The sequence below is a fragment of the Myripristis murdjan genome, chromosome 3 (genome assembly GCF_902150065.1).
Source record: "Myripristis murdjan chromosome 3, fMyrMur1.1, whole genome shotgun sequence".
Lineage (NCBI taxonomy): Eukaryota > Metazoa > Chordata > Actinopteri > Holocentriformes > Holocentridae > Myripristis > Myripristis murdjan.
Genome location: NC_043982.1, coordinates 36697875 through 36721611, shown reverse-complemented (window position 1 = coordinate 36721611; position 23737 = coordinate 36697875). Strand labels below are relative to the sequence as shown.

At 42.4% G+C, this 23737-nt stretch overlaps 1 protein-coding gene across 1 annotated transcript in view; it reads right to left on the bottom strand.

Annotated features, from left to right (window-relative positions):
* The window catches only part of ush2a (Usher syndrome 2A (autosomal recessive, mild)), a 277638-nt gene that overhangs the window by 2811 nt on the left and 251090 nt on the right, over positions 1-23737 (bottom strand). Inside the window, 19 exon segments of the mRNA XM_030046799.1 lie at positions 156-329; positions 2992-3057; positions 4262-4349; positions 4533-4674; positions 5136-5219; positions 5665-5841; positions 6578-6676; positions 7345-7463; positions 7622-7767; positions 8084-8176; positions 8413-8619; positions 13220-13550; positions 14356-14525; positions 14765-15046; positions 16094-16463; positions 17150-17511; positions 17938-18279; positions 19228-19373; positions 19480-19561. Coding sequence (XP_029902659.1) covers positions 156-329; positions 2992-3057; positions 4262-4349; positions 4533-4674; positions 5136-5219; positions 5665-5841; positions 6578-6676; positions 7345-7463; positions 7622-7767; positions 8084-8176; positions 8413-8619; positions 13220-13550; positions 14356-14525; positions 14765-15046; positions 16094-16463; positions 17150-17511; positions 17938-18279; positions 19228-19373; positions 19480-19561 — 3480 coding nt within the window.

The window sequence follows — 23737 nt, the reverse complement described above, 5'->3', positions numbered from 1 at the left end:
TTCTAGCTTAGCTGCATTTTGCTATTAAAAGTCAAATGAGTATTGTCTGAATCTGTACGGAAATGTCTAAAGCCATACATGATATGTTCCCCCTGCTCTCACCAATACAGTTTTAGTAATTTTGCATCATTATGTGAACATAAGTCAGCCCTCACCAGTCCAGAGTCGTGTCCCAGAGGATTATCCCAGCTTCCTTCGTCCATCAGCGACTTCCTGTCAATTAGCTGACTGATGCTGCGGTGCAGAGGATGCTGGGAGTAAGTGTGGCTGAGGTCTGTTTGGCTGGGAACCCGCGAGCCACTGAAGGATATCTTTGTATCTGTCAGATCCTAAGAGATGATTTTGCAGTTTTAAGTAAAACAAACAAGGATAATATTTTATAATAATAAAAAAAACAACAACAACAAAAAAAACTAAAACATTCTTTCAGAGGAAATATAGATTCAAAGCTAAAATGTAGAATATATTTGCTATAATGACATAAATGATCATTCTGAACACAAATAATTATAATAAACTTTTAATTCAGGGTAATCATTAAAGATCAAAGTCCATGCAAACAAAACTTTACCACCTAAATGTACACGTACATTTACATGTGTATGAGGGACGAAAAATGACAAAACAATAAATAAATGAATAAATAAATAAATACGCATATAAATATATAAATGCATAAATAATTAAATTAATAAATATTTCTACATTTATTTATTTATTTATTTCTGTTTTTATTCATGCATTTATTTATTTATTTGTGTATTTATACATTTATGCATGTATTTATTTATTTATTTTTACATTTATTTATTTATTTATTTATTCATTTCTACATTTATTTATTCATTTATTTATTTATATATTTATTTTTACATTTATTTATTTATACTTTTATTTATTTCTACATTTATTCATTTATTTATTCCTTCTTTTATTTCTACATTTATTTATTTATTTCTACATGTATTTATTTATTTCTACATTTATTTATTTATTCCTACATTTATTTCTGTATTTCTACATTTCCACATTTATTTATTTCTGTATTTCTGTGTCGTATGTTAATCAGGTGGGCGGTTCTTACATTAGTCTTAAGCACGATTGGTTTGTGGGTGTGATCCTATCCACTGCTGCTGCCTGGACTGGCAGTAGCAGTGGATAGCAGTGGACTAGCTAGCTACTAGGGCATTAACAACGCCAGACTTTTCCATGTCGTCGACGTTACGTCGACCCGTCAACACCGGGAGATTTTTGGGGGGGCTAGCGGGGCTCCAACCGGAGGGAGGGAGGGGTTGTAGTGGAGCACCGACCGGGCGACCGGGGGGGTGAGGAGGCTGCAGTGGAGCGCCGACCGTGTGTGTGGGGGTGTGTGTGTGGGTGTGTGGGTGTTTCTTCGACTTTCGACGGGTCGATGTTTACATTAATGCCCTACTAGCTACTGTGTAAAACGCAATGGAAAGCGTTTTGAGAGCCATCGTCAGTGATTTAAGGTCACTGGCGAATGATGTGGTAAATCATGCACCCACCGACTACTTCCAGTAGTCCGACTACACACACGGTCGGCGCTCCACTGCAGCCTCCTCACCCCCCCGGTCGCCCGGTCGGTGCTCCACTACAACCCCTCCCTCCCTCCGGTTGGAGCCCCGCTAGCCCCCCAAAAATCTCCCGGTGTTGACGGGTCGACGTAACGTCGACGACATGGAAAAGTCTGGCGTTGTTAATGCCCTAGCAGCTAGCTAGTCCACTGGTATCCACTGCTACTGCCAGTCCAGGCAGTAGCAGTGGATAGGATCACACCCACAAACCAATCGTGCTTAAGACTAATGTAAGAACCGCCCACCTTATTAACATACGACACAGAAATACAGAAATAAATAAATGTGGAAATGTAGAAATACAGAAATAAATGTAGGAATAAATAAATAAATGTAGAAATAAATAAATAAATGTAGAAATAAATAAATACATGTAGAAATAAATAAATAAATGTAGAAATAAAAGAAGGAATAAATAAATGAATAAATATAGAAATAAATAAAAGTATAAATAAATAAATGTAAAAATAAATATATAAATAAATAAATGAATAAATAAATGTAGAAATGAATAAATAAATAAATAAATAAATGTAAAAATAAATAAATAAATACATGCATAAATGTATAAATACACAAATAAATAAATAAATGCATGAATAAAAACAGAAATAAATAAATAAATAAATGTAGAAATATTTATTAATTTAATTATTTATGCATTTATATATTTATATGCGTATTTATTTATTTATTCATTTATTTATTGTTTTGTCATTTTTCGTCCCTCATACATGTGTGCCACTGCCAGTCAATAACAAAACACACTCCTTAAACTCAAACAATTACAGATATACCAGTGTTTCAGTAGAGGGCGCCATATAGCTACAGGATTGGAGCATCAGGATCAAAACATGAGAGTGAGGACTGAGACCTCTCTAGAAAAGTCTTCTCTTACATTTTTTTATATCAACACAAGCCTAGCAATTTAATTCTTAGCCATGTGGAGCCCTTTCATATGTAAGTTGATTTTATTTCTTACATATTCAAAGCTATCACAGAAGCTTAAACTCACTGTGTAAACGTTCATTCTGTGGACCAAGACCAACCAACCAGTATAACATGATTAAAACATTACAAAGTCTCAAGACCAAACCATGCATCTTCACCCATGTTTTCTGATGTGAATGCAAGCAGGCCTTCAGTAAGGTATGGCATGCACATTCACATTTTCTCACTCCCAAAAACACCCACAAAAAACATGCATACACTGACAAAACACACGTGCATAGACAAACACCCACACAGATGCACAATCCCATACCTCAGTGTACACAGTGTAGCTTTTAAGTGTAACGTTGCTGACCTCAACACAGCCTGCCACAGTGTCAAACTGCGGGGGGACAATAAAGTAAACGTTTAGGGTTTTAACAGGTAAGAAAGAAGGCAGTCTTACTGTGGGACGTTTAGGGAGGGGCACAGAGCCGGGATGATGTTTAGAGCACAACTCAGGACAGGACATCTGAGAAAGAGAAAAGAAGGAAGGAAAAGAGTGAAGCAAAAAAGAGATAAAGAAATAGGGACAGAGAGAGATGGTAGGAGTGAAGAACAGGAGAGGAGAGGAGAGAAAAGCAAGAAAAATAAACAGAAAAAAGAGATAGAAGATATAAAGGTAGAAGTATGGAAAAGAAATGATAAACAAGTCAAAAAAATTGACAATAACATAATTCAGAAGAAATTAAATGAATGAACAAACTAAACCAAACGATTTGGACAAGAGTGCACAACAGACCTGATCATGTTTGAGCAGCAACACAGTTAGTGTCATGGGGTGATTTGAGGGAGGACTTCTCTCATTAAAACAAATTTAATGCATAAACTAAAACATCCCCATTTCTACAATGGATTATGTTGAGGAAAAGGACCATGAGGTGGCTTCCCATTGGCTCTTCGGACTAAGATGCATACAATGTAAAAATGACATCCTGCAATCAGATCTGGCCCTGGACTTCAATCTCGTAACACTCCTGTCCCCAGTCTTTCCTGTTTCAAAAATGGCTAACAGGTGAAAATGGCCAAAAATAGTCTCATGAAAAGAGAGAGTGCCATGGTCATTTGCAGCTACAACATGGAGTTTGAATTAATCTCATTTGATTTATGTAAAAAGGTCAAATGTGAGAAAATTCAAGTTGATTTTTACTTGTGATATGCCTACATATTTTACATGGAAATGTATTAATGGTTAGGTTTCACCCATTTATAGATAAAACTGAACTAGTAACTCACAATAATGACTTCCCTCTGTAAGGGTAACTGCACAGTTGTCAATTTAGCCCCCTCTAGTGGTGTAAATCTAAACTGTCAACCAGCTATGCAAAAGGGAGGATTCACAATTCTACTTTAGAGAAGAAAGGAGCTTTAAAATACCTACTTTTCATTTCGATTCAGCCACTGAGTGATTTTGAGAAACTAAACAAAACATGAGTGAAAAAGTATTGTTTCTAAATTCCCTCCTCCTCTTTGTTGCCCATCTTTTCTCCTGACACGTCTCACCTCCCCTGCTGAAGGATGTCTTACTCTATCTTTCCTCCTTTCAACAGGGTGCTCTCTCTTTTTCTGTGTGTGTGTGTGTGTGTGTGTGTGTGTGTGTGTGTGTGTGTGTGTGTCCCATTTCTCCCTCCTCCTCTCTATTTTCCTGTGCCTGCCTGCTTCTCCTTTCCTCTCACCATGTACGCTTCTCCTCCTCCCTGCCTGCTCTTCTGCAGTGTGACCAGTGGAGGGCGCTCCCTGGCAGAGGGATTCTTCCTCAGGAATCTGGGAGGGGTGACAGAAAAAAAGAAAAGAAAAGAAAACAACATCAAAAAAGGGGTCTCATTCTTCATCCTCTTATTATGGTATATTATAATAGCGAATGGCACTGAAAAAGGGTGAAATTCTCTTCTCTCTCTTTATTCTATTCTATTCTATTCTATTCTAACCTCTACTACTTTAGCTTACCTGTGTAGCACAAGCCCGAGTAATATGGCTAGCAAAAACAGACCCAGGAAGGCTAACAGCAAGATAAACCACAGCTCAGAGTAGACAGGGGCCGGTGAGATGCTGACTCCCTGCAGGCTGCCGTCCACTGGCTCAGGCGGACCTGAACAAAGAAGGGAGAGTGAGACAGAGTTACAGGAAAACTGGCTCCTATAAATCACTACAGAAAACTCGGGTTTGATTTGGGTTCAGGGTTCAAAAAACCAAAAAAACACAAGTTACTTAGAAACTTAGCTAGATTGTAAGTTAGTGAGTAAGTGATACAGTGAGTAGTTTCTGCGTGTGTGTATGTGTCTGTGTGTGCATGTGTGTGCATGTGAGTGTGTGTGTGTGTGTGTGTGTGTATGTGTGTACTGAATCCATGTATCATTTGTTCTTTCCATATTCAACTGAAAATCCAAAATTGGAAAATGAAAAAAAAAAAAAAAAAAAAAAAAAAAAAAAATTTGCTATTTGTTTATGAATCTGATACCAAAAAACCAATGATGGTTTGTGTTTGATCCATGGATACATGCACACGGGTGTGTGTGTGTGTGTGTGTGTGTGTGTGTGTGTGCGTGCTACCTATGCCTGTGGCAGGGCTGTATCTGATGGTGGGAGTGCTGGCACTGCCGCTGTCTGTGGTACATGTCACCTGAAATGACAGAGCTGAAAGACAGAGAAAAGGAGCAAACATTATTTGGGTAAAGAGCCACCATGCTCCACTGTGACCAATGGGCCTAACTCCCAAAACGCTGAAATAGTCCTTTATTAGTCTCAACTGAGGAGTTTCATTCCAGAGTGAGATGCCCACCATCTAAAAACTATGACATCTGTTCTCTTACATTCACTGCTGGCACTAAAATTAAGCACATCATGGGTTAATATTGAAGTTATGAGTCGTCAAGACTTTTGCTTATCACATAGTTCAAAAATGCTTATACTGCATAGCAACTCTCGCCTATGTTCATATTAGTGCTGTTGTCTGCATTAGCGCCTGTAGATCCTCAGCCTCAGACTCTGTATCTGTCCAGCTATGTGTCACTGCCTCTTTGTGTAGGTTTTAGTGAGCAGATATATGAGTGTGTGTGTCTACGTGTGTGTGTGCTCTCACTCTTCTGTGAGGTGCGTGGTACGTGATGAAAGGTGTGGAAGCCAGTGTAGATCCTCAGCCGGCTCTCAGTCACACTGTACTCCTTCAGGAGCCCGTTGAGAGAGAAGGACCTGCTCCAGTCCAACCAAACCAGCGTCAGGTTACTGTCCACCGAGAACGGAGACACATACTGGGGGGCTGGTGTGAGAGAAAGTGGAGAAAAACACATATATTTGGGGGTGTACATTCAGGGGAGTTTTTAGTATTACTAAACTGGGAGAGTGAGGGGATGGGATAAAGGGAAAAATGGACAGCACACTTCTTAAATGTATCATATACTGTCCATGTTTCATGCTCCAATGTAGCCAACTTTGTTTCTAACAACAGTGCAGAGTTGAGAGTGCAGCATTAATCTATAACCTTACACAACAGGGGAGAAGTGGTTATTTTCAGAGTGAGAGATTAACAATACAGCATGCCTTAGTGCCAAGATGTGAGGATGCTTAGTTGAAAATATTTCATCCCCATACACTGCCTCTCTCAGGATCATCATTCTAATTGACTACAGAAATTTACAGAAAAACCTGAATCAAGCTACAGTTTTGATTTTTAAAATTTTTATAGACTCGTTCTGTCTGGCTGGCACACATCATTCTTATGATGAAATATTTGTTATACTAATTAACTACCACTCTCTCAATGTTTCTTCTGTGGCTCAGATAATGGAAAAATTAACAAAATTAACTTTCCCACCAAAGTACAAACACAAACAAGTAAATTCATTTGAATTAGCACTATTTATGTAAATTCCTCTTCCAATGGAAGCAGAACTAACTTAACCTCCAATAACCACTGGTATGAAAAATGACAGACTGTGGGAAATACTGTGTTGTGCTATTTGCTGGAAGCTTGTAGGAAAGAAGTATTGTGTTACCTTCAGGGAGTGTGGTGACAGTCGTCCAGCTGGAGGCAGTGCTGCCCATGCTGTTGGAGCAGGCAGCTCTCAGTTGATAGCTGGAGTATGGCTGGAGACCTGCACAGTTTAGTCACACAATATAGATAAAAGGCATATTTGCATGTGGCGCACACATTACATAATGTATTAGAGTGTTTACTTTTTTATATTATATGTCAACACAAACAGCCAGTATAGCCAACAAAAAGAGCAGGCATTATGTATTACTACAAGTATTACTATTCATAATATCACTGATATGCCTTGTCCAACAAAAAAGTTCTGGTTCTCAAACTGGTTTGGTTCAATACTCTTGGAGCTGAATTGCATTTCAACCAGTTTTTGGAGGAGAACCACTGCATCATCAATGGTGGGCATGCACAACAGAAGTAAATACTCTGGCAGCCCCTAACCACAGTGTTGCGGTGACCCTGCTTGAGTATGGGCAAAATGAATGGTATGTAAAATGCTTTTATTTGCAGACATGCACACAAGAGTGAGGGAACCAATGTTTGGCGCTGGCAAATACATTTTAAGGACTATTTTTAACCAGACCACAAAGTTTTCTTGGTAGTTGTCTCCATGCTTCCTTGTAGAATACAGGCCTGCTCAATTATCACTTGAGAACAGCTGTTCGGAAACTTAGCTATATTTGGTGGAAATGCAAAGACTAGTTAAAAATTTGGTGAGCGAACCACAACAGAACTTGTCCTTTGTTAGTCGAAAAGGCATTACAGTGGGCTCACCTGTCACATTGTAGCTCCGCCCCTTGCCAAAGAAACAAGTTTCTATTGGTCCCTCCACACAGGGGACGGCCACAGGTTGGGGGGGCTGGGGGCAAGATGATCTGACATGTAGCTCACAGCTGGATACAGAGAGAGAGAGGGAGGAGTGAGATGCATTAGTATATCATGGTATGTTTGGCTGTCCACACAGTCTCTTAGAAGTTCATGCATCTACTGACAGATCAATCATGTTTGTGTGCCAGAGTATAAAGGCAACTTTTTCACTCTCTCCTTCTACCTCTCGATGACTCCATTGGGTGCCAGAGGCTCGTCCCATTCCAGCTGAGCAGAGCGGGAGGTCAGGGTGAGGGGGCGAGGTGGGGGCTGGCGGGCTGGGGGTGCAGCCAGGGTCCGCAGTTCACTCACTGGACCTTGGCTACAACACTGCAACATGTTCACAATAAACACTCAAAATGGCAGGAGTGCAGTGTATACATGCACAGTATCACAATTATACACAACAAGTCCATCTCCTAAAAATCAGCAGGCCTTGTAGTTTCAGACAGAATACTTTTTACAAACTGAAAAAAATACTGATACCCTGCAGGATAGCAATAATATAGTACTACTAAAAACAAACTTGATAACAGGTGTTGTACTGCATTAGGTCGAAGGAGTGAAGCCATGATGATTACTAATATCAATTAAAAGTACATGGTATATAGTATGCCATACACTATTATAGGGGAATCGGTGTTACCTGGTAACAGGTGCAGGCCTCCACTCCTACCCAGTACTGTGTATAGGGCCTCAGACCGTGGAGTGTCTGCTGATGCGACGTACCCTCTGAAAGCTGTAGAGAGGGGACAGGATGGGGTTTGGCATGACAGGGACATGGTACCAGTGAGTCAGAAAAAAAAAAAAGAAAAAGTAAGGAGGTAGATAAGTGTGGGGATGAGTGGTGGAGGAGAAGGGTATAACAAAGTAGGAGGATAAAGAGGGAAGGTGGAGGGGGAAAAGTCCAGAAACAGCTCATAGAAAAGCGACACAAATGTTATGAAGACCATTCTGTAATGTAAGGTATATTACCAGAGTTTGAGTGTTGCGGTCCACTGAGAAAACCCTGTAAAGGCTCACAATCCCGTTGGGGTGGGCTGGAGGACGGATGTCCACCACTGCTGAGGTTGCTAAGATGCGCATGAAGGTGGGTGGGCCTACACCTGCAGGTGGAGCAGGTCCTGTTCTCCCATTGGCCCATGGACTGGCAGAACGCCCGGCTGAGTTCACCGCCCAGACCTGTCAGTCAAAAACACAGACAAGTCAATTATACTGTAAAACCTTATTCATCCAGAGATTGGTTGATCAAGTAGAATATAATACTTGATTTTTTTCCCGAGTGCAGTGAGGCTCATCAATAAACTGTGCCCCCTGCCAATCCCCCCCAGCAAACTGACCTGAATCGACTGGACTGTGCTGGACTGGACACGTAACTGCACTTTTGAAACACACAATAGCACTTTACAATTCTGTTTTTCTTTTTAAAGGATTACACCATGGCACTTTATCCATAGGCTATGTGTTGCATTGGTAACTTTTTATGAACTGCACGTCATCACTCCTATATAGTGGGGCTCTTTTAAATGTTTGTCTATGCCATGTCTTCAGTTTTAGTTTTTATGTTTATTGAATAGGCTCTATGTGTTATGTTGCACTGCAAGTGACCGAGGGGAAATGATATTTCATGCTCCTTATGTATGTAGGTACATGGGGAAAATGACAATAAAGTGATTCTGATTCTGATTATACCAAAACCTCATGGAATACACAGGGAAATGACATGTAAAATAAACTGGCCTGAAGAAACAGGTTTTATACAAAATACCATTTGCAGCATATCCTGAAACTAAAACTTCTAATAGCTTGTACTGTATCAATGAGAACATTTCATAAAATGTGATAAATGATTACAAGTATCATAGACAATTAGGCCTACATCTTTCATCACTTATTACACAGCACATAGTACAAAGCTCCTGCCCACTGATTCACCAGAGCAGCCAAACCAATGTTTTTTTGTTTTTTTTTTTACCACAGTGGTGAGTTTTGTTTCCAGGATATTTTATGAACTGCTAATGCTGTGAAAGCCCCTGCTAATTTTCCAATATGCATCAGGCCAACAAAAGGATGTGTGTCAATCCATCGGACCATCCATCAACTTGACCATCAGCGGTGAGAGTAAAACCTTTTCACAATGCAACCCCGCACTAACATATCTGCATGACAATTACTTTTCACCTTCATCAAGGAGTAGTGCATACACACACACACACACACACACACACATACAGAGACACAAATGTACACACACACACACACACACACACACACACACACACACACACACACACACACACACACACACAGTAATCTTATTTGTGTGCTTGTGTTGGGTATAATTAGAGGGTGTACTCAGCACAGGGTCAGGCAGGGTGGAGATTTGCATGTGTAAGTCATCTGTAGCCTGTCAGAAGTAGTGCAGAAGGCAGATGGATGGGTCTGATCTTGTGTGTTGAATGTGTGTGTGTGTGTGTGTGTGTGTGTGTGTGTGTGTGTGAGTGCAGTGTGTGTGGTGTGGTATTTGTGCCTGTGTGTGCTTGCGAGGGAGTTTGCGTGTTTTGTGTGTGTATGTGTGTGTGCATGCGTGTGTGTGAAGAGTTGAATTAACCTCAATAATAGTCAATTAGGCCGTGATCAATCAGACTGATTGATCTAAGTGACAGCACAGATGGACTGAGATGAGGAGGAGGGACGGAAGAAAAGGGAGATGGGGCGGAGGACTTGAGGGAGGGTGGACAAAAGGGAAGGAAAGGTGGAGAGGCAAGGAGAGGGAGAGAGGGAAGGATGAGGGTAGGATGAGGAAGAGCAAAGAGAAAGAGGGAGGAGAGAGGGACAGGAGACAGACAAATGGAGAGAACGACAGAAAAGAGCAAAGAGGAGGGGACAAAAAGAGGAGAGAAGAAAGGAGGACATGAGGACAGGAGAGAGAGGGATAGAGGAAGACAAGAGGCTATGATAAGGGGAAAAAGAGAAGGAGGTATGGCAGAAAGAAAGATCAAGAAAAGGATAAGGGGTTGGAAGAGAAGAGAGTGGGATGAATGGAGGGATGGAAGAGAGAGGGTACATTAGGCAAAGGGCATGCTGTCACTCCTATGAGCAAAAGGTCAAGGAGAACTGTGGGCTTGACGGCTGTGTGTGTGTGAAGGTTGTGATATGTGTGTTTGTGTGTCCATATATAAGATGTATATGAGTGTGTGTGTGTGCATAGATGTTGTAAAAGTGCAAAACTACACTTTTTGTATGGATAATCCACAATGAAGGTAACAGAGGCCTGCATCTGAACAGACTATTCCTCTTTCCACTCTGTGTTTCTGTATGTTAGCAAGGTTTTCATGTCACTTGCATCCTGATGAATTGCTTTTGTATCACTTTAGAAGTTTCACTGGCTAATGAGTGACTGCACAGAACATATACAAAGGATACAAAATGTTCAGATACGAAAAGCTTCAGAAGGGTGCAATGACATCAAGTGATAGCAAAAGATTTCTACATAGCTGTGAATCAGCAACTGACTGACTTTTAGGGATCCAAGTAAATGTGTTGCTGTCCCTGTAAGAAATTTACAACTGCAACAAGAGATTTTTACCCAGCAACAGCCAGGCTCTTCCCCTAGTAGTAATACAGTTAATGTCACAAAATGACGCAAGCCTTTGGGGTTGATTAAGAAGTTTGTGCCACATAGACAGAACAGACCGAACAAGTTCAAAGTTAAAGTCAGCCTGGATCACCTTGCCCTTGATCTGGTCTTAAGAGGTAGAACTAATCTCTTTGTCCGTATATGATCTGCAGACTTTTTTACTGCTTCCTCTCCTCTCCTGTCCTCTCTTCTCCTCCTACTGGGCCATGATTTGGCTTATTAGACACAAAATAAAAATACACCCTGTTAGCTGCCATGGTAACAAACGAGCCGCCATGGCAACAAAGGACTTGAGAGAACTTCCAGACTGGATTCAAGCCCTCTCATTGGGCAGTCGGACTGCGGACTTGTTGTGAGCGCTCTGATAGGCCGGCGGAGCTACTTGGCGGGTGCGGCAAGCCAGGGTGAAGGGGCTAAGTTGTGTGAAAGTGGGCAGTAATTAAAACCAAGCATAAACCTGTCAATAGGAGCTTATGACCCAGTGTAATTAGCCTAATATGATTTCTCTCTCTGCACTGTGCTGTGCTAAACCAACCTGACTTATCGTCCTTGTGTATGCCTGAAACACACAGAGCGTGCATGAGATGGATAGATACACTGGCAGATAAACAACTGGATAAAAAAAATTAAACAAGAGAAATACACAGTCAGGTAGTAAGATAGAGACAGACAGTCAGATAGACCAGCATAGATAGATAGGTAGATAGATAGATAGATAGATAGATAGTGCAGTCGTGCAGTCTACCCAACAACACTCAGCACCAAACGACATCCAAACAAACATACTTTCTCTCTGCCTCTGACATAAAAAATACACTCACACACCCACAACCATACCCACACCCACGCACGAACACACACACACACTAGTGTGTACATGTCCAGTCATGTAACAGGAGTTAAAGCACACACACATACCACCACCCTCTACATGTACCCCCCCACGCCCCCCCACCCCCACTGTCAAACCCTCAGGGGACATGCAGCGGTCGCCATTAAAAGGTCTTTCCAATACATGCTCTGTTACCAAGGGGGATAACAGTTAATTCGATTGGCTGGCTGGTAATCAGGAAGTGGAGTGCTCTGAGGGGCCAGTGATTAATGGCTCTGTCGCCCGCCCGTCATCTCCCCAAGCCCCTCCCTCCCTCCCTCCTCCTGTCATAAATTAGGACCCTCGTAAATAAAGACGGCACCACAATCAGGCAAACTCAATCAATTACACGGGTTCTCTGGCCTCGACTCGCGTGTCTGACAGGCGGGAATGCTAATGTTATTGTTGCTTCCAAAGGGCTAGCCTGTCAATTAGCGCACCGACGCACGGCACAACGCCATGAATACGGACCCCACCATTTAACACCTGTCTGATTTCTTGGCTTGTGCGCGTGAGAGTGTATGTGTGTGCATGTCTATGATGCCACGCTGGTGTTAGCATGTGCATGCATACATGCAAATAAACAGGTGTGTGAGCGCGTGTTTGAGTGTGTGTACTTGTGAAAACAGTGTGTGTCCTCTGTGAGTCTCGGCCTTAATCTGGGGAAAGCAACAGTCACCTCAGATCCCTTTTCCAAAGAGGTTCAAGAGGTTGAGATCACAGTGAAACTTTGAACTCTTCTGATTTTAAGTCGAATACAGAGGATTAAGGATTTCAATCTGAGTAAGGACTTGTCTCTTGCAATTAACAATAACATATCACTGCATTCGCACATGCAATCATTATTTCTCTTTCATTTCTGCTACTACAATTAGTTTTATATCTACAACTTATTCTTTTTTCAACCTTTGTACTAGAATTCTGCTTTTTTGCTCTACAGAAATAGGGCCCATGAAAATTTAAGTCATTCAAAACACTTGTTAACTTTCACTTATCCAGTACAGACAGTACAAAATCCAGCAGAATTGAAGAAAAAAAAATTCCCATTGTCTCATAGCTATCAGCTGATCTGAGCCATGCATAGTTAACCATGCTTGTCTAGTTAACTTTTACCTCCACTTTCAACAGACTGCAAATTGTGAGAATAAGTGTTTGATGCGAATGGGAGTAAAAACAGCTAGCAGCATTAACCAGTTAACTGGGCTTCCATTTGTAAGTGCTTGATGCTTGCTTCCCTACACACACACACTGAAACAAACAGAGTGCTATACCTGGTACTGGTATGATGTATATGGCTGGAGTCCCTCATCCCTGCAATTAGTGGAAACATTCTTGCAGACAAGCGTCACCACAGAACCTCCACGGGCCTCAGAGGTACGGTCCAGCCTGCGGTACAGCTCATAGTGCAGGATTTTGCCATTGGGCTGGGCCGGGGGGGACCAGGACAGCAGGAAGGTGGTCTGCAGGCCGCTGTGTGTGTCTGGCTGCAGATCTAACAGTGGTGCTGTCTGACCAGCAGGGGGAGCCTCCAGAGTGAGAATAGAGGACCAGTCACTGGAGGAGCAGCCGAGCTCTGTGCAAGCCTCCACCCTCACCTCGTACCTACACACACACACACACACACACACACACACACACACACACACACACACACACACACAAGGCATGCACACAAAGAAATACACAGAAAGAAGCATGAATTGTACACATGTAGTCATTCATTTTGACATTTACACTCACACAAAGACATTTATGCCCCGCACATAGGTATGCATGACCTTAAAAATGCACATATACATACACTCAACCACACACACATGGTGCTCGCACAAAGATAAAAAGGCAGAGAGGTAGACTGAAGAGGCTTAATCTGAAGTAGTGCATTGCATTAGTAACACAAGTAAAGCAATAATAAACAATGATTGTGTATTTGCAACAGAAAATTGTGTAAAAACACACTTATAGAACCGATTATCAAGGTTCTGATCATCAGGGAAACATAATTAGGAGGCATGGTTGGGCTCTTGAATGCAGAGAGGAAGAGGAGAAGGAAAGGACATGAAAGAGAGGGAGAAAGGAGGAAAGTGGGAAAGAGGAGAGGTCAATTGAGAGAGAGAGAGAGAGAGAGAGAGAGACAAAAAGATCCTTAGATGATAAAGCTGATGAGCTTTTATTATCTGAATCTTATCAGCACCTCACCTCAGTGCACAGCCCCATACGCATACACAGACCCACAACCAAGCACACCCACATGCACACATAAATGGACATGGACACACATACTCACAACTGCAAAACATCTAGACACCTCCTGCTTGGCAGACCAGCTGAGCATTTTTGTCATTTCTTTCTTTTGCAGTATAACATCTTAAAAGTCAGTTTTGAGGGGAACTCTGCTGTGACTGACCTGTGGTACGGAGCCAGCCCATCCAGTGTGACGTGCCGGTCAGAAAAAGCATTGTGCTCTGGAGTGAACACAGTGCTGGTGGTGCTGAGTTGGACTAGATCTCGCTGGTACACAGTGTAACTCACAATGTCTCCATTAGGACGGGCTGGAGCGCTCCAGTCCACGCTCACCTGGAAAACATAAAAACATAAATGGGCGGGGCACCTTAGTGCGTACCATGTAATACTAAGGCTAAGCTGGGTTTGGGTTTAATGAGTGAATGAACTCATTCATGCTTATCTATATGATTAAGGGAAGAGATGAAAAAAAATGAGTACTAAAGAAGGAAAGGTTGAAAGAAACAAAAGGAAAAAAGAAAACAAAAACGACTGAGTATGAACATGAATGACTGACTGATTGAATAACTGACCTGGTTTGGTCCCACACCCTGCAGGGCGGGGGGCCCGACACCAGAAGGAGCTGATGGGTGAGTCCTGGCTGTGGCTGCCGTGCTGCTCGCTGCCCCTCTGCTGTTGTTGGCCCTAACAACATAGCTGTACTCCACACTTGGCAAAAGCGTGAAGTCATGGTAACGTGTTTCCATACCAACGTAGATGACTTCACCATCCCTGCGGAGCTCATACCCTGTGATGATGCCGTTAGGGTGTTCTGGTGCTGTCCAGCTAACCTCCACCGACTCCGGGCCAGTGACCTTCAACCAGAGGTAAACGGTCACATCAACTCAGAGCTCCTGATTCAAGGAGTAACAACAGTACTATTTAACTTAATTTAAAAAAAAAAAAAAAAAAAAAAACTCAGTAGTTTGAGGTCATAAAAGTTATATTGTAATGTTTGTTAAGACAGGAATATGAACATTTAATGTTGCTCAATAAAACGGATTTGAAATGTACAACACAAGATGTCTACAACTCAGTGACACTCAGCTCCACGATGACAAAAACAGAAAAGTGATGTTTTGAAAATAAAATATAAAACTTGTAATACATAGAATAATTCTATTAATTATTTTGCTTTTGAACTTATTGTATGTTATTCTGCTTAACCACACAATTTACAAGAGGCACATGCAAATTTTGATAAAACTAACACATAAAATGCACAAACAGAAAAGACAACAAGCACACAACACAGGAAACTTGTTAATAGTGAATGCAAACCTCACAAGCCACTCTCTGGGAAAACCACAACACACATATCTAAATCTTACACCTGCCTCCCACTATGGTAAATGTTTCACTGTGGGCTGCCCAATGTTATTCATTTAATGTGGAGTACAAAAGGACAGCAGAATGCAGGACAGCAGGGAAAAGAGTAAACCCCATCCTGCTTTATGCAAATAAATAACGAGATTTTTTTGAGCAGTACTGCAGTGAATACCAATTTACAATTGCGGTAACACAAGCTTGATGTAGACTTATGTGCCTGGGCATGACCAGAGAGAAAATTTCATTTTATTTGAATGAAATCTTTCCTATCTAAAACACCGACATAAGCTATACAGCAAAAAATGACAATGATTGAGGCAAATATCGATGTTTATGAGTCTTTTTCAAGTTTTTCAAGATGTGTTTTTGGTTCCCGTGTACAAGGTCTCAAAATTTGTTTCACTTTGGGAAATCTGGCTTCATCATGGGTACATTAAAATTTAATGTGTCTTCTGCACAGGCCTTTGATCCATTTTGTGGTCAGACCCATAATTTAAAGTATTGTACTTTGGTTAACAGAATGAATTACATACCTTAAGAGTTGGAGCATGTAGACCAGTGGGAGGGGCCTCCTCAGTTACTGTGGAAACTGTGGTGCTGGGAGTGCACCCACCACTGGTACAAGCCAATAAGATGAGTTCATATGACATGTGGGGGTGCAGGTCTGATAGGACTGTATGCAAGCCTCTCCCGCGGTAAGCCTCTTCGTTGTTCATTTTAAGCACATATTCTGTCACTTCCCCGTTCTGAGTCAGTGGGACGCTCCAGGAAATGTTCATAGAGTGGGATGTGATGTTGTTCACTGCAGGAGCATCCACTACAGCAGGGGGGGCCTCCAGGGTTGTGATGTTTGTGTGAGGGCTGGTGACACACCCCTCAGACGTACAGGCTATGACTGCATAACTGTAGAAGAGAAGAGGAGAGAAGAGAAGAGAAGAAAAGAAAAGAAAAGAAAAGAGAAGAGAGAAGAGATTATTACCATATGAAAATAATACCTGCTGAAAAGTCATCTAAGGCCAGAGTGATTCACCTGCAATTTTTAACCATCTCTCATACCAATTTTACACCAAGATTGTCGACTTTAGATAGGATTTTATTTTTTAATCTGATATAAAGTACTTGCTTTAAAAAAAAAAGTAGATGGGACCATTTCCATTAACAGAATTCTTGGACTGCATATCTCCCCTCCAGTTTAACTGGTGTCCCAGTCTTTTGATCTGACTGAAATGCAGAGTTCTGTCATGAACACAAGTCCATCCAATCCAAAACAATGTGATTTATTGGTAATTTTTTCATATTGCATAGGTTAAAGTTACACAGAGGTTAGGATTGCTGACATGAAAAATAGAGCATATACTGTATCATTACACCTACATGGCTTCCAAATTAATGGGCAAACTTTTTGCACCTTTGCCATTAGAGTTTAGAATGGAGGACTAAAAGGCTGGGAAAATCCCTTTACACTGAGCTCAACTCTCGGATGGTGGTGTGACTTTAGGCCAGTGTAAAAGTGTTTTCTTCACTTTTCAAATTCATTCACGTTAATTAATTTGGGACTGCAAAATGGTGTGAGTGAAGGCAACCAATACCTGTATGTTGAAAAAGGCAAGAGGTCTTCATCCGTGTAACTAAGGACAGCAGGGTCAAAACTAAATGAGAAGTTGACATTGTTTCTCTGAATCCTGTAAGACACAAGGACCCCATTGGATTCCAGGGGAGGAGTCCAGGACACCAGCAGCTCAGTGGGTCGGCCTTGGAGGTGAGTAACTGTTGGAGGGTACAAGCCACGGGGGGGTGCCTGTCTGGTTGTTACGGTAATCCAGGGGCTGTGGGTGTGACCGGCGGGGTTGTGAGCATGGACGCTGAACTGGTACTGTGTCCAGGGACGCAAACCGGTCACTGTGTAGGAGAAAGTGTCAGCTTCCCCTGGGGAGGTGTCTCTGAATAAGACCTGGTGGAGACACACGTGATTGTGGTTGTTGTAGTCAATGCTGAAGTGTTAACAACTCGACTGACAATTGATGTTAAGACCAAAAATAGTCTTCAAGTCTTCTTCAAGCCAACGCTTAGTACAAACATACTGACTGATGTACTGATACCCATGGAATTTAATTAATTTTATGTTGTTACTAACAAAAATGTTAGTGCTGCAGTGTTTTTTTTTTTTTTTTTTTAAATAAAACAGACAGAAGAATGTAAATAAATAGACAAACAAACAAATTAATGAATTAAAAAAATTTAGAGTGTCAAGTTTAAAAAAGGTTAACTCAAATGAAATACATACTGATGGGTCATTCTTCCTTGCTAAATCTTAAATGCTCAGAATGACCGACAGCATTGCCTGTATCTTCAGATACAGTTCTATGGTTTGTCCTACCTTTCCCCTCTCGAGATCCTCTTCACCACTCCTTTCCCTCCCCCTATCCTCCAGACTCCGCCCAAGCAGGGAGTACTCTCCAATTGGCCCGTTGGGCTGGGAGGGTGGGCCCCAGACAAGTGACACCTGGTCTGGGCCGATGAAGAGAGGCCTGGGAGGGGGCTGAGAGGCAGGTGGGGCTGCTGCTGTGGTGACGTGCTGAGGAGGAGTGTGCGTGCAGCCTGCTGAGGTGCAGGCTTCAAGAGTCAAAGTATAAACAGTCCACGGTTCCAAGCGACGAAAGAGGAAGTGGCGAGACAGGCCGCTGAACTCCAAATTCCCCTCACTATACAGATTATACATCTGCAGAGACGGAGAGGGGCAAGAAGGAAGGGGAGAAAAGGTGAGGAGCAGAGAGGGGCAAATGAAAGGAGGCAACAGTGAAGGACAGTGGTGTAGATGAGGGAAAGGAAACAGTGGGAGAAGAGTGGATAAAGACGTTGTGGAGCAGATGAAAGGACAGAAGAACAGAAGAGGGGAGAAGAGAAGGAGGACAAAGGTGACAGGAAAAGAAGAGAACAGGCTCAAGATTGGATTAGCCAATGCACATTTTTGTTTGTGTGTTAAAGGAAAATTCCAGCTGAATGCACATTATCGCCATTCTTTATATGGCAATTAACACTGTGTTTCTGGTGCCATTTTCTTTTTTGATGTTGTATTTTTGTAACTAGTCAGAAGTTAACCCAGTATTGTCATTGGGTAATATTAGTAAGTGGCGCATACTAGGGGAAAAAATTCCACTATCTAAAAGAGAAACGTTAGTTGTCAGATTTCAGTGACAATCACTAAAAATAAGTCACCAAGGGCCTCTTTGTATACACTGATAGCTGCCCACAATTTGCACTGAATCTAACAGGTTTGCCAACATAAAAACACAATTACAAACTAAAACAACAAAATGGCACCAGAAACACAATGTAAACACTGTTAATGTAAACAGTGTTAATGTGTATGAGGGTGGAATTTCCCTTTAATATGTGTATGTTTGAATGAACTGACTACAGGTGTAGGCCTACATGTGTAGAAGCAGTCAATATCAGACAGTGTGTGCGTGTGTGTGTGTGTGGGTGTGTGTGTGGTTGTAAGACTAAAGGTGAATAAGTTACTGAATAGAAATACATGAGCTCCCAGTTGAGTGTATTTTTGAGTTTTGATATGTGTGTATATGTTTTGTGTGTGTGAGCTCATCTCCCTGCCTCCCTGCTATATGCTGCATGTTGACGTGGGTTGGATGAGTTTGTGTGCACATACCGTGATGGCTCCATTAGGTGTATCTGGCTGATCCCAGCTCAGCAGTAACGCCCTGCCCTGCTCCCTCTGCTCCACTGTAAAGTTAGTGAGGCCAGCTGGAGATGCCTCCAGGGTCCTAATGCCCACCCACGGACTGGCCACAGTCCCTGAACAGTCAGGAAATATCCAACATCAATCAAGCAACTGGGTAATGTGTGCTGGCAATATTTCATTGGACTTCACACTTCCATGCCACGACTATAATCAACCTACCTGCTCCATTTGTGGCTTCCATGCGAAGACTGTACTCGCTGTATGGCTCCAGACCAGAGAGAGCTGCTTCTAGGACTGAGCCCTGTGAGACAGAGGGGAAAGGTGAAATATACATGGAAAAACAAAAAAAGAGTACAAGATAGACAGTGAGAAACAGGAGAGGTAGAGGGCAGGTGGGGCGGAGAAAGAGTATTTTAAGGGGGAAGGAGGTTAAGAGGAGGAGAAACAAAAAGGAAAAAAAGGTGGAAAGGGAAACACGGGGAGGGAGGTAGCAAAGCAAAGCAAGGGATGAGAAGAGAGTGGGAGGAAATTAGTTACACAAACCCTGCATGAACTCGTGCAATAAAATCCAGGGCATTACTCATGAAAAGCGGGAATGAGAAAGAATGCTGAAACAATGGCGAGCTAAGATGACATGACATGGGATTTGCGATATCAACATTTCAGCATCCAGGCTGTGCCGTGGTAAAGTAAGTAGACACTAGAGAGGTGGCAGAGAGAGAGAGAGAGAGAGACTGGCAGGCAGACAGGCCGTCCCTTATGGGTGAATTCAGAGGCTGCAGATTGACTGTGGATGTCTCACATGCATATCACACACACAAACACACACACACGCACACACACACACACACACACGCACACACACGCACACACACACACACACACACACACACACACACACACACACACACACACACACACACACTTATTCACTTGCAAACAAATGCATGCATGCACATACACAAACACAATTGCGCGCAGATGTAGTGTGTCTGCCAATAGCTCTAGGTAGTGGGACCCAGCCCAACACCCTGGCAGACACAGAAACTCTGTGTGTGTGTGTGTGTGTGTGTGTGTGTGTGTGTATGTATGTGTGTGTGTGCGTCTGTGTGATAGGAACACCATTTACTAATTGATAAGAGACACACTGTTGTTTCAAAAGGCCCTGGTGTGCAATGACATGGTAGCAAGGCTCCAGGATGTAGCATTGCTCTGTGTTCGTTTGTGTCTGTGAGAGTGGTGTGTGTGTGTATGTGTGTGTATGTGTTATATGTCTGAGTCTGCGTTTTTTTAGTGTTGTTTTTTCACTGCATGCTTGGGACTGTGTGCATGTGTATCCCTGAATGTATGCGAGCATATGTAAAGAGATTAATTTGTATCGCACTTCAGTGTAGAGGCAAGAGGATCAAAAAGGCTCAAATTCAAACTAAATCAAATGAAAACCCTGACAAATCACCGTAGCGTGGCACCGAGGATGAACCGTCTGAACAACAACCAGAATGCATGTTTTCAGTGTTTTCATGTCTGGGAGCCAACGTGTTTTTCATCCACAGTAAAATAGGATTAATAAGCCCCTAGACACCTAGACACAAGCTAAATCCTCCTGCAAATCACAGTCCTTTTCAGCGGAGAGAGGGAGGGAGGGGAGGAAGAGATGGAGAGGGGAGAGAGAGAGAGAGACAGAGAGAGGGAAAGAGACAGACAGAGACAGGAAGAAAGAGAGGATCGGAGTGAACTGAAGTACAGGATGTATGAGACAGGGACCGAGAGCACAGAGAAATGGAAAGGATGGATAAGAAGAAGCAAAAGGGGGAGTGAGGTAATAGCTATGGGAGGGAATAAATGGGGAGAGAGAGAGAGACAAAGGGAGAGAGAGAAACAGATAGATGGAGAGAGATTGAGTAAATGGGTGAAAAAGAGGACAGAGAGTTTAGATTAAAGAGGGGGAGAGAAAAGATAGATGTAGCAAAAGGGAGAGAGAGATTAAGTGGGAGAGAATGAGAGATCTCTCTGCGTTAAAAGCCGGTGAAATATGTGAGGCATGTGGCCTATAAAGCGGTTAACATATGCACATTGTCAATAGCAGCATCTGGCGCTGGCTGTTTTTATAGGAGCATGGAGACTCTGCTATACGCCTCTAGATGGCAATACAATCAAACACTTTACCACTGAAACACACCACATTAACGGCCTCCTCACTACACCGCACACACACACACACACACACACACACACACACACACACACGCACGCACGCACGCACATGCACGCACATGCACGCACACACCCAAATGCATGCATGTACACACATAAATGCACACATGTACACACGCAGACAGCCAACAATCAAAGACTTTGAAATTAACCACATCAAACCACCTCCTCACACACACCCACACACACATACACACATACACACACACGCACATGCACACTGAAAGTGAAACACAATGGCAGACACACCACATGAACATGAATAGTGCTTTTTAAACACATATTCAGCAATACATTGATAAGCATGTGAGCATGCACATGCACGTATGCACACACACACACACTCACACACCAACACAAAACCAAACAGTCTTGCTAAATAACGATAGCAATAGATTGGGCAACAGATTTTGAGGTTAAGCGTTAGGACCAGAATACAGGGAACTGTGGCATATGAGGTGTCTGTGTTTCCATAAGAGAAGTGCAGCTATGGTGATGTGGAGCTCGTCTTTCGTCAGGTCCAAGATTTTAGGGCAGAGGTTCGTTGTAGAGAAAGATTTAAGGGGAAAGAGTAAAACTCACACATTACAGGTGAAACTATTCAAACACATTTTATTCACAGTGTTCAGATCGTTTCTAGCTGAGTCCTCCTACACCATTTTCACTCAGTGATTCAACATTTACATGACATTGAGTCAACAAAATCAAGGAACAAGAAGTAACCATTGAGAGTCAAACCCACCATTTTGGGCTTTTGTCAGTTTAGTTCTTTACTTTACTTTGATTTTGCTTAGTGTTCCTTGAATTGAAAATAAACTGAACTGAACTCTAGTAAACACACGAGAAACAGTATTGTGCTTTGTTTTACCTTACTGACCTTTTCAACAGCAGCCATTTTGACATGAAATAGCAGGTAAACACAGGTGTTACTGATGACCTTAATTAAAGTTCTATTCAATTTAAATGTACAGGAGCCTTTTCCGGTGAGCCAGCATGAACAACACCAGGACGCGAGCTCTGTTAGACCTAAACTGAATGGAACCTTCATTAATGTCATCAGTAACACCTGTGTTTACCTGCTATTACATGTCAAAGTGGCTGCGGTGAAAAAGGCCTATTGTGACTATGACTTGATAAGGCACAGCAAAGAGGCCAGAGGAAAAAAAAAAAAAAAAGCCTGTGGAGAGAAACACCCTTAAGGCAGACCAGTTGGACCCAATTCACCAATATTAGACATGGCTCTCTCATGTATGTTGTTACATACTCCGTTTTCTTTTACCTGTGTGTGTGTATGTGTGTGTGTGTGTGTGTGTGTGTGTGTAGCCACCATATGCTAATGTTGCTCCGTCTCTCTGTCTCTCTGCAGGGCCCAGTGCTGGGGCCTCTGTGAGATAATCAGCATAATTCTTCTGACAAATACACATGGTTATTCTTAATTAGTATCACACACTGTCCCCCCAGCCGCACCATGCCTGTCCACCTGAATATCACACATAGACATACACGCACGCACAAACACGCATACACACACACACACACACACACACACACACACACACACACACACACTTGTTCATGTGCAAGCGCATGCATGGATTTAGGGACACATGCAAAGATGCACACACAGACATATACACACTCACACTTATGGAACATGTATGGAGGATGTGGACTTGTTGGGATGCATGCATATGTACACACACACACACACACACACACACACACACACACGTAGCTACAGTATGAAGACTCATGATTTTAGGGACCCACACACACACAGGAATCCATGCTCCATATGTGCACAAGGTCCAAGGCACACTCATGCACATTAGCACTCTTATACACACACACACACACACACACACACACACACACAGTCCAGGGGACCCCTGCCATCACTCAGCTAAGACACCAAAGAGAAATAAAGACAGAATGAGGGGAATGAGGAAATAAAAGATTGAATAGATTGCTTTCTTCCGCTGGATGCTAAGTTGTGTTGAGCCATGTAAGATCTGAGGACTCTTTAATGTATAAATTAGCAAGGCCTCTCCCTGTCTCTTCTTCTCTTCTTTCCTTCTCTTTGTCTCCCTTTCTCTCTCTTTTGCTCTATCTCTTGCTTATTCACACTCTGCCCCCTCTTCCTCTCCATTTCTCCGTATCTCTCATTACCTTTTGTTTTCTCTCTCTCCCTCTCTCTCTCTCTCTCTCTCCCCTCTCTCTCTCTATCCCTCTCTCTCTCCCTCCCTCCCTCTGTTCTTTCGCT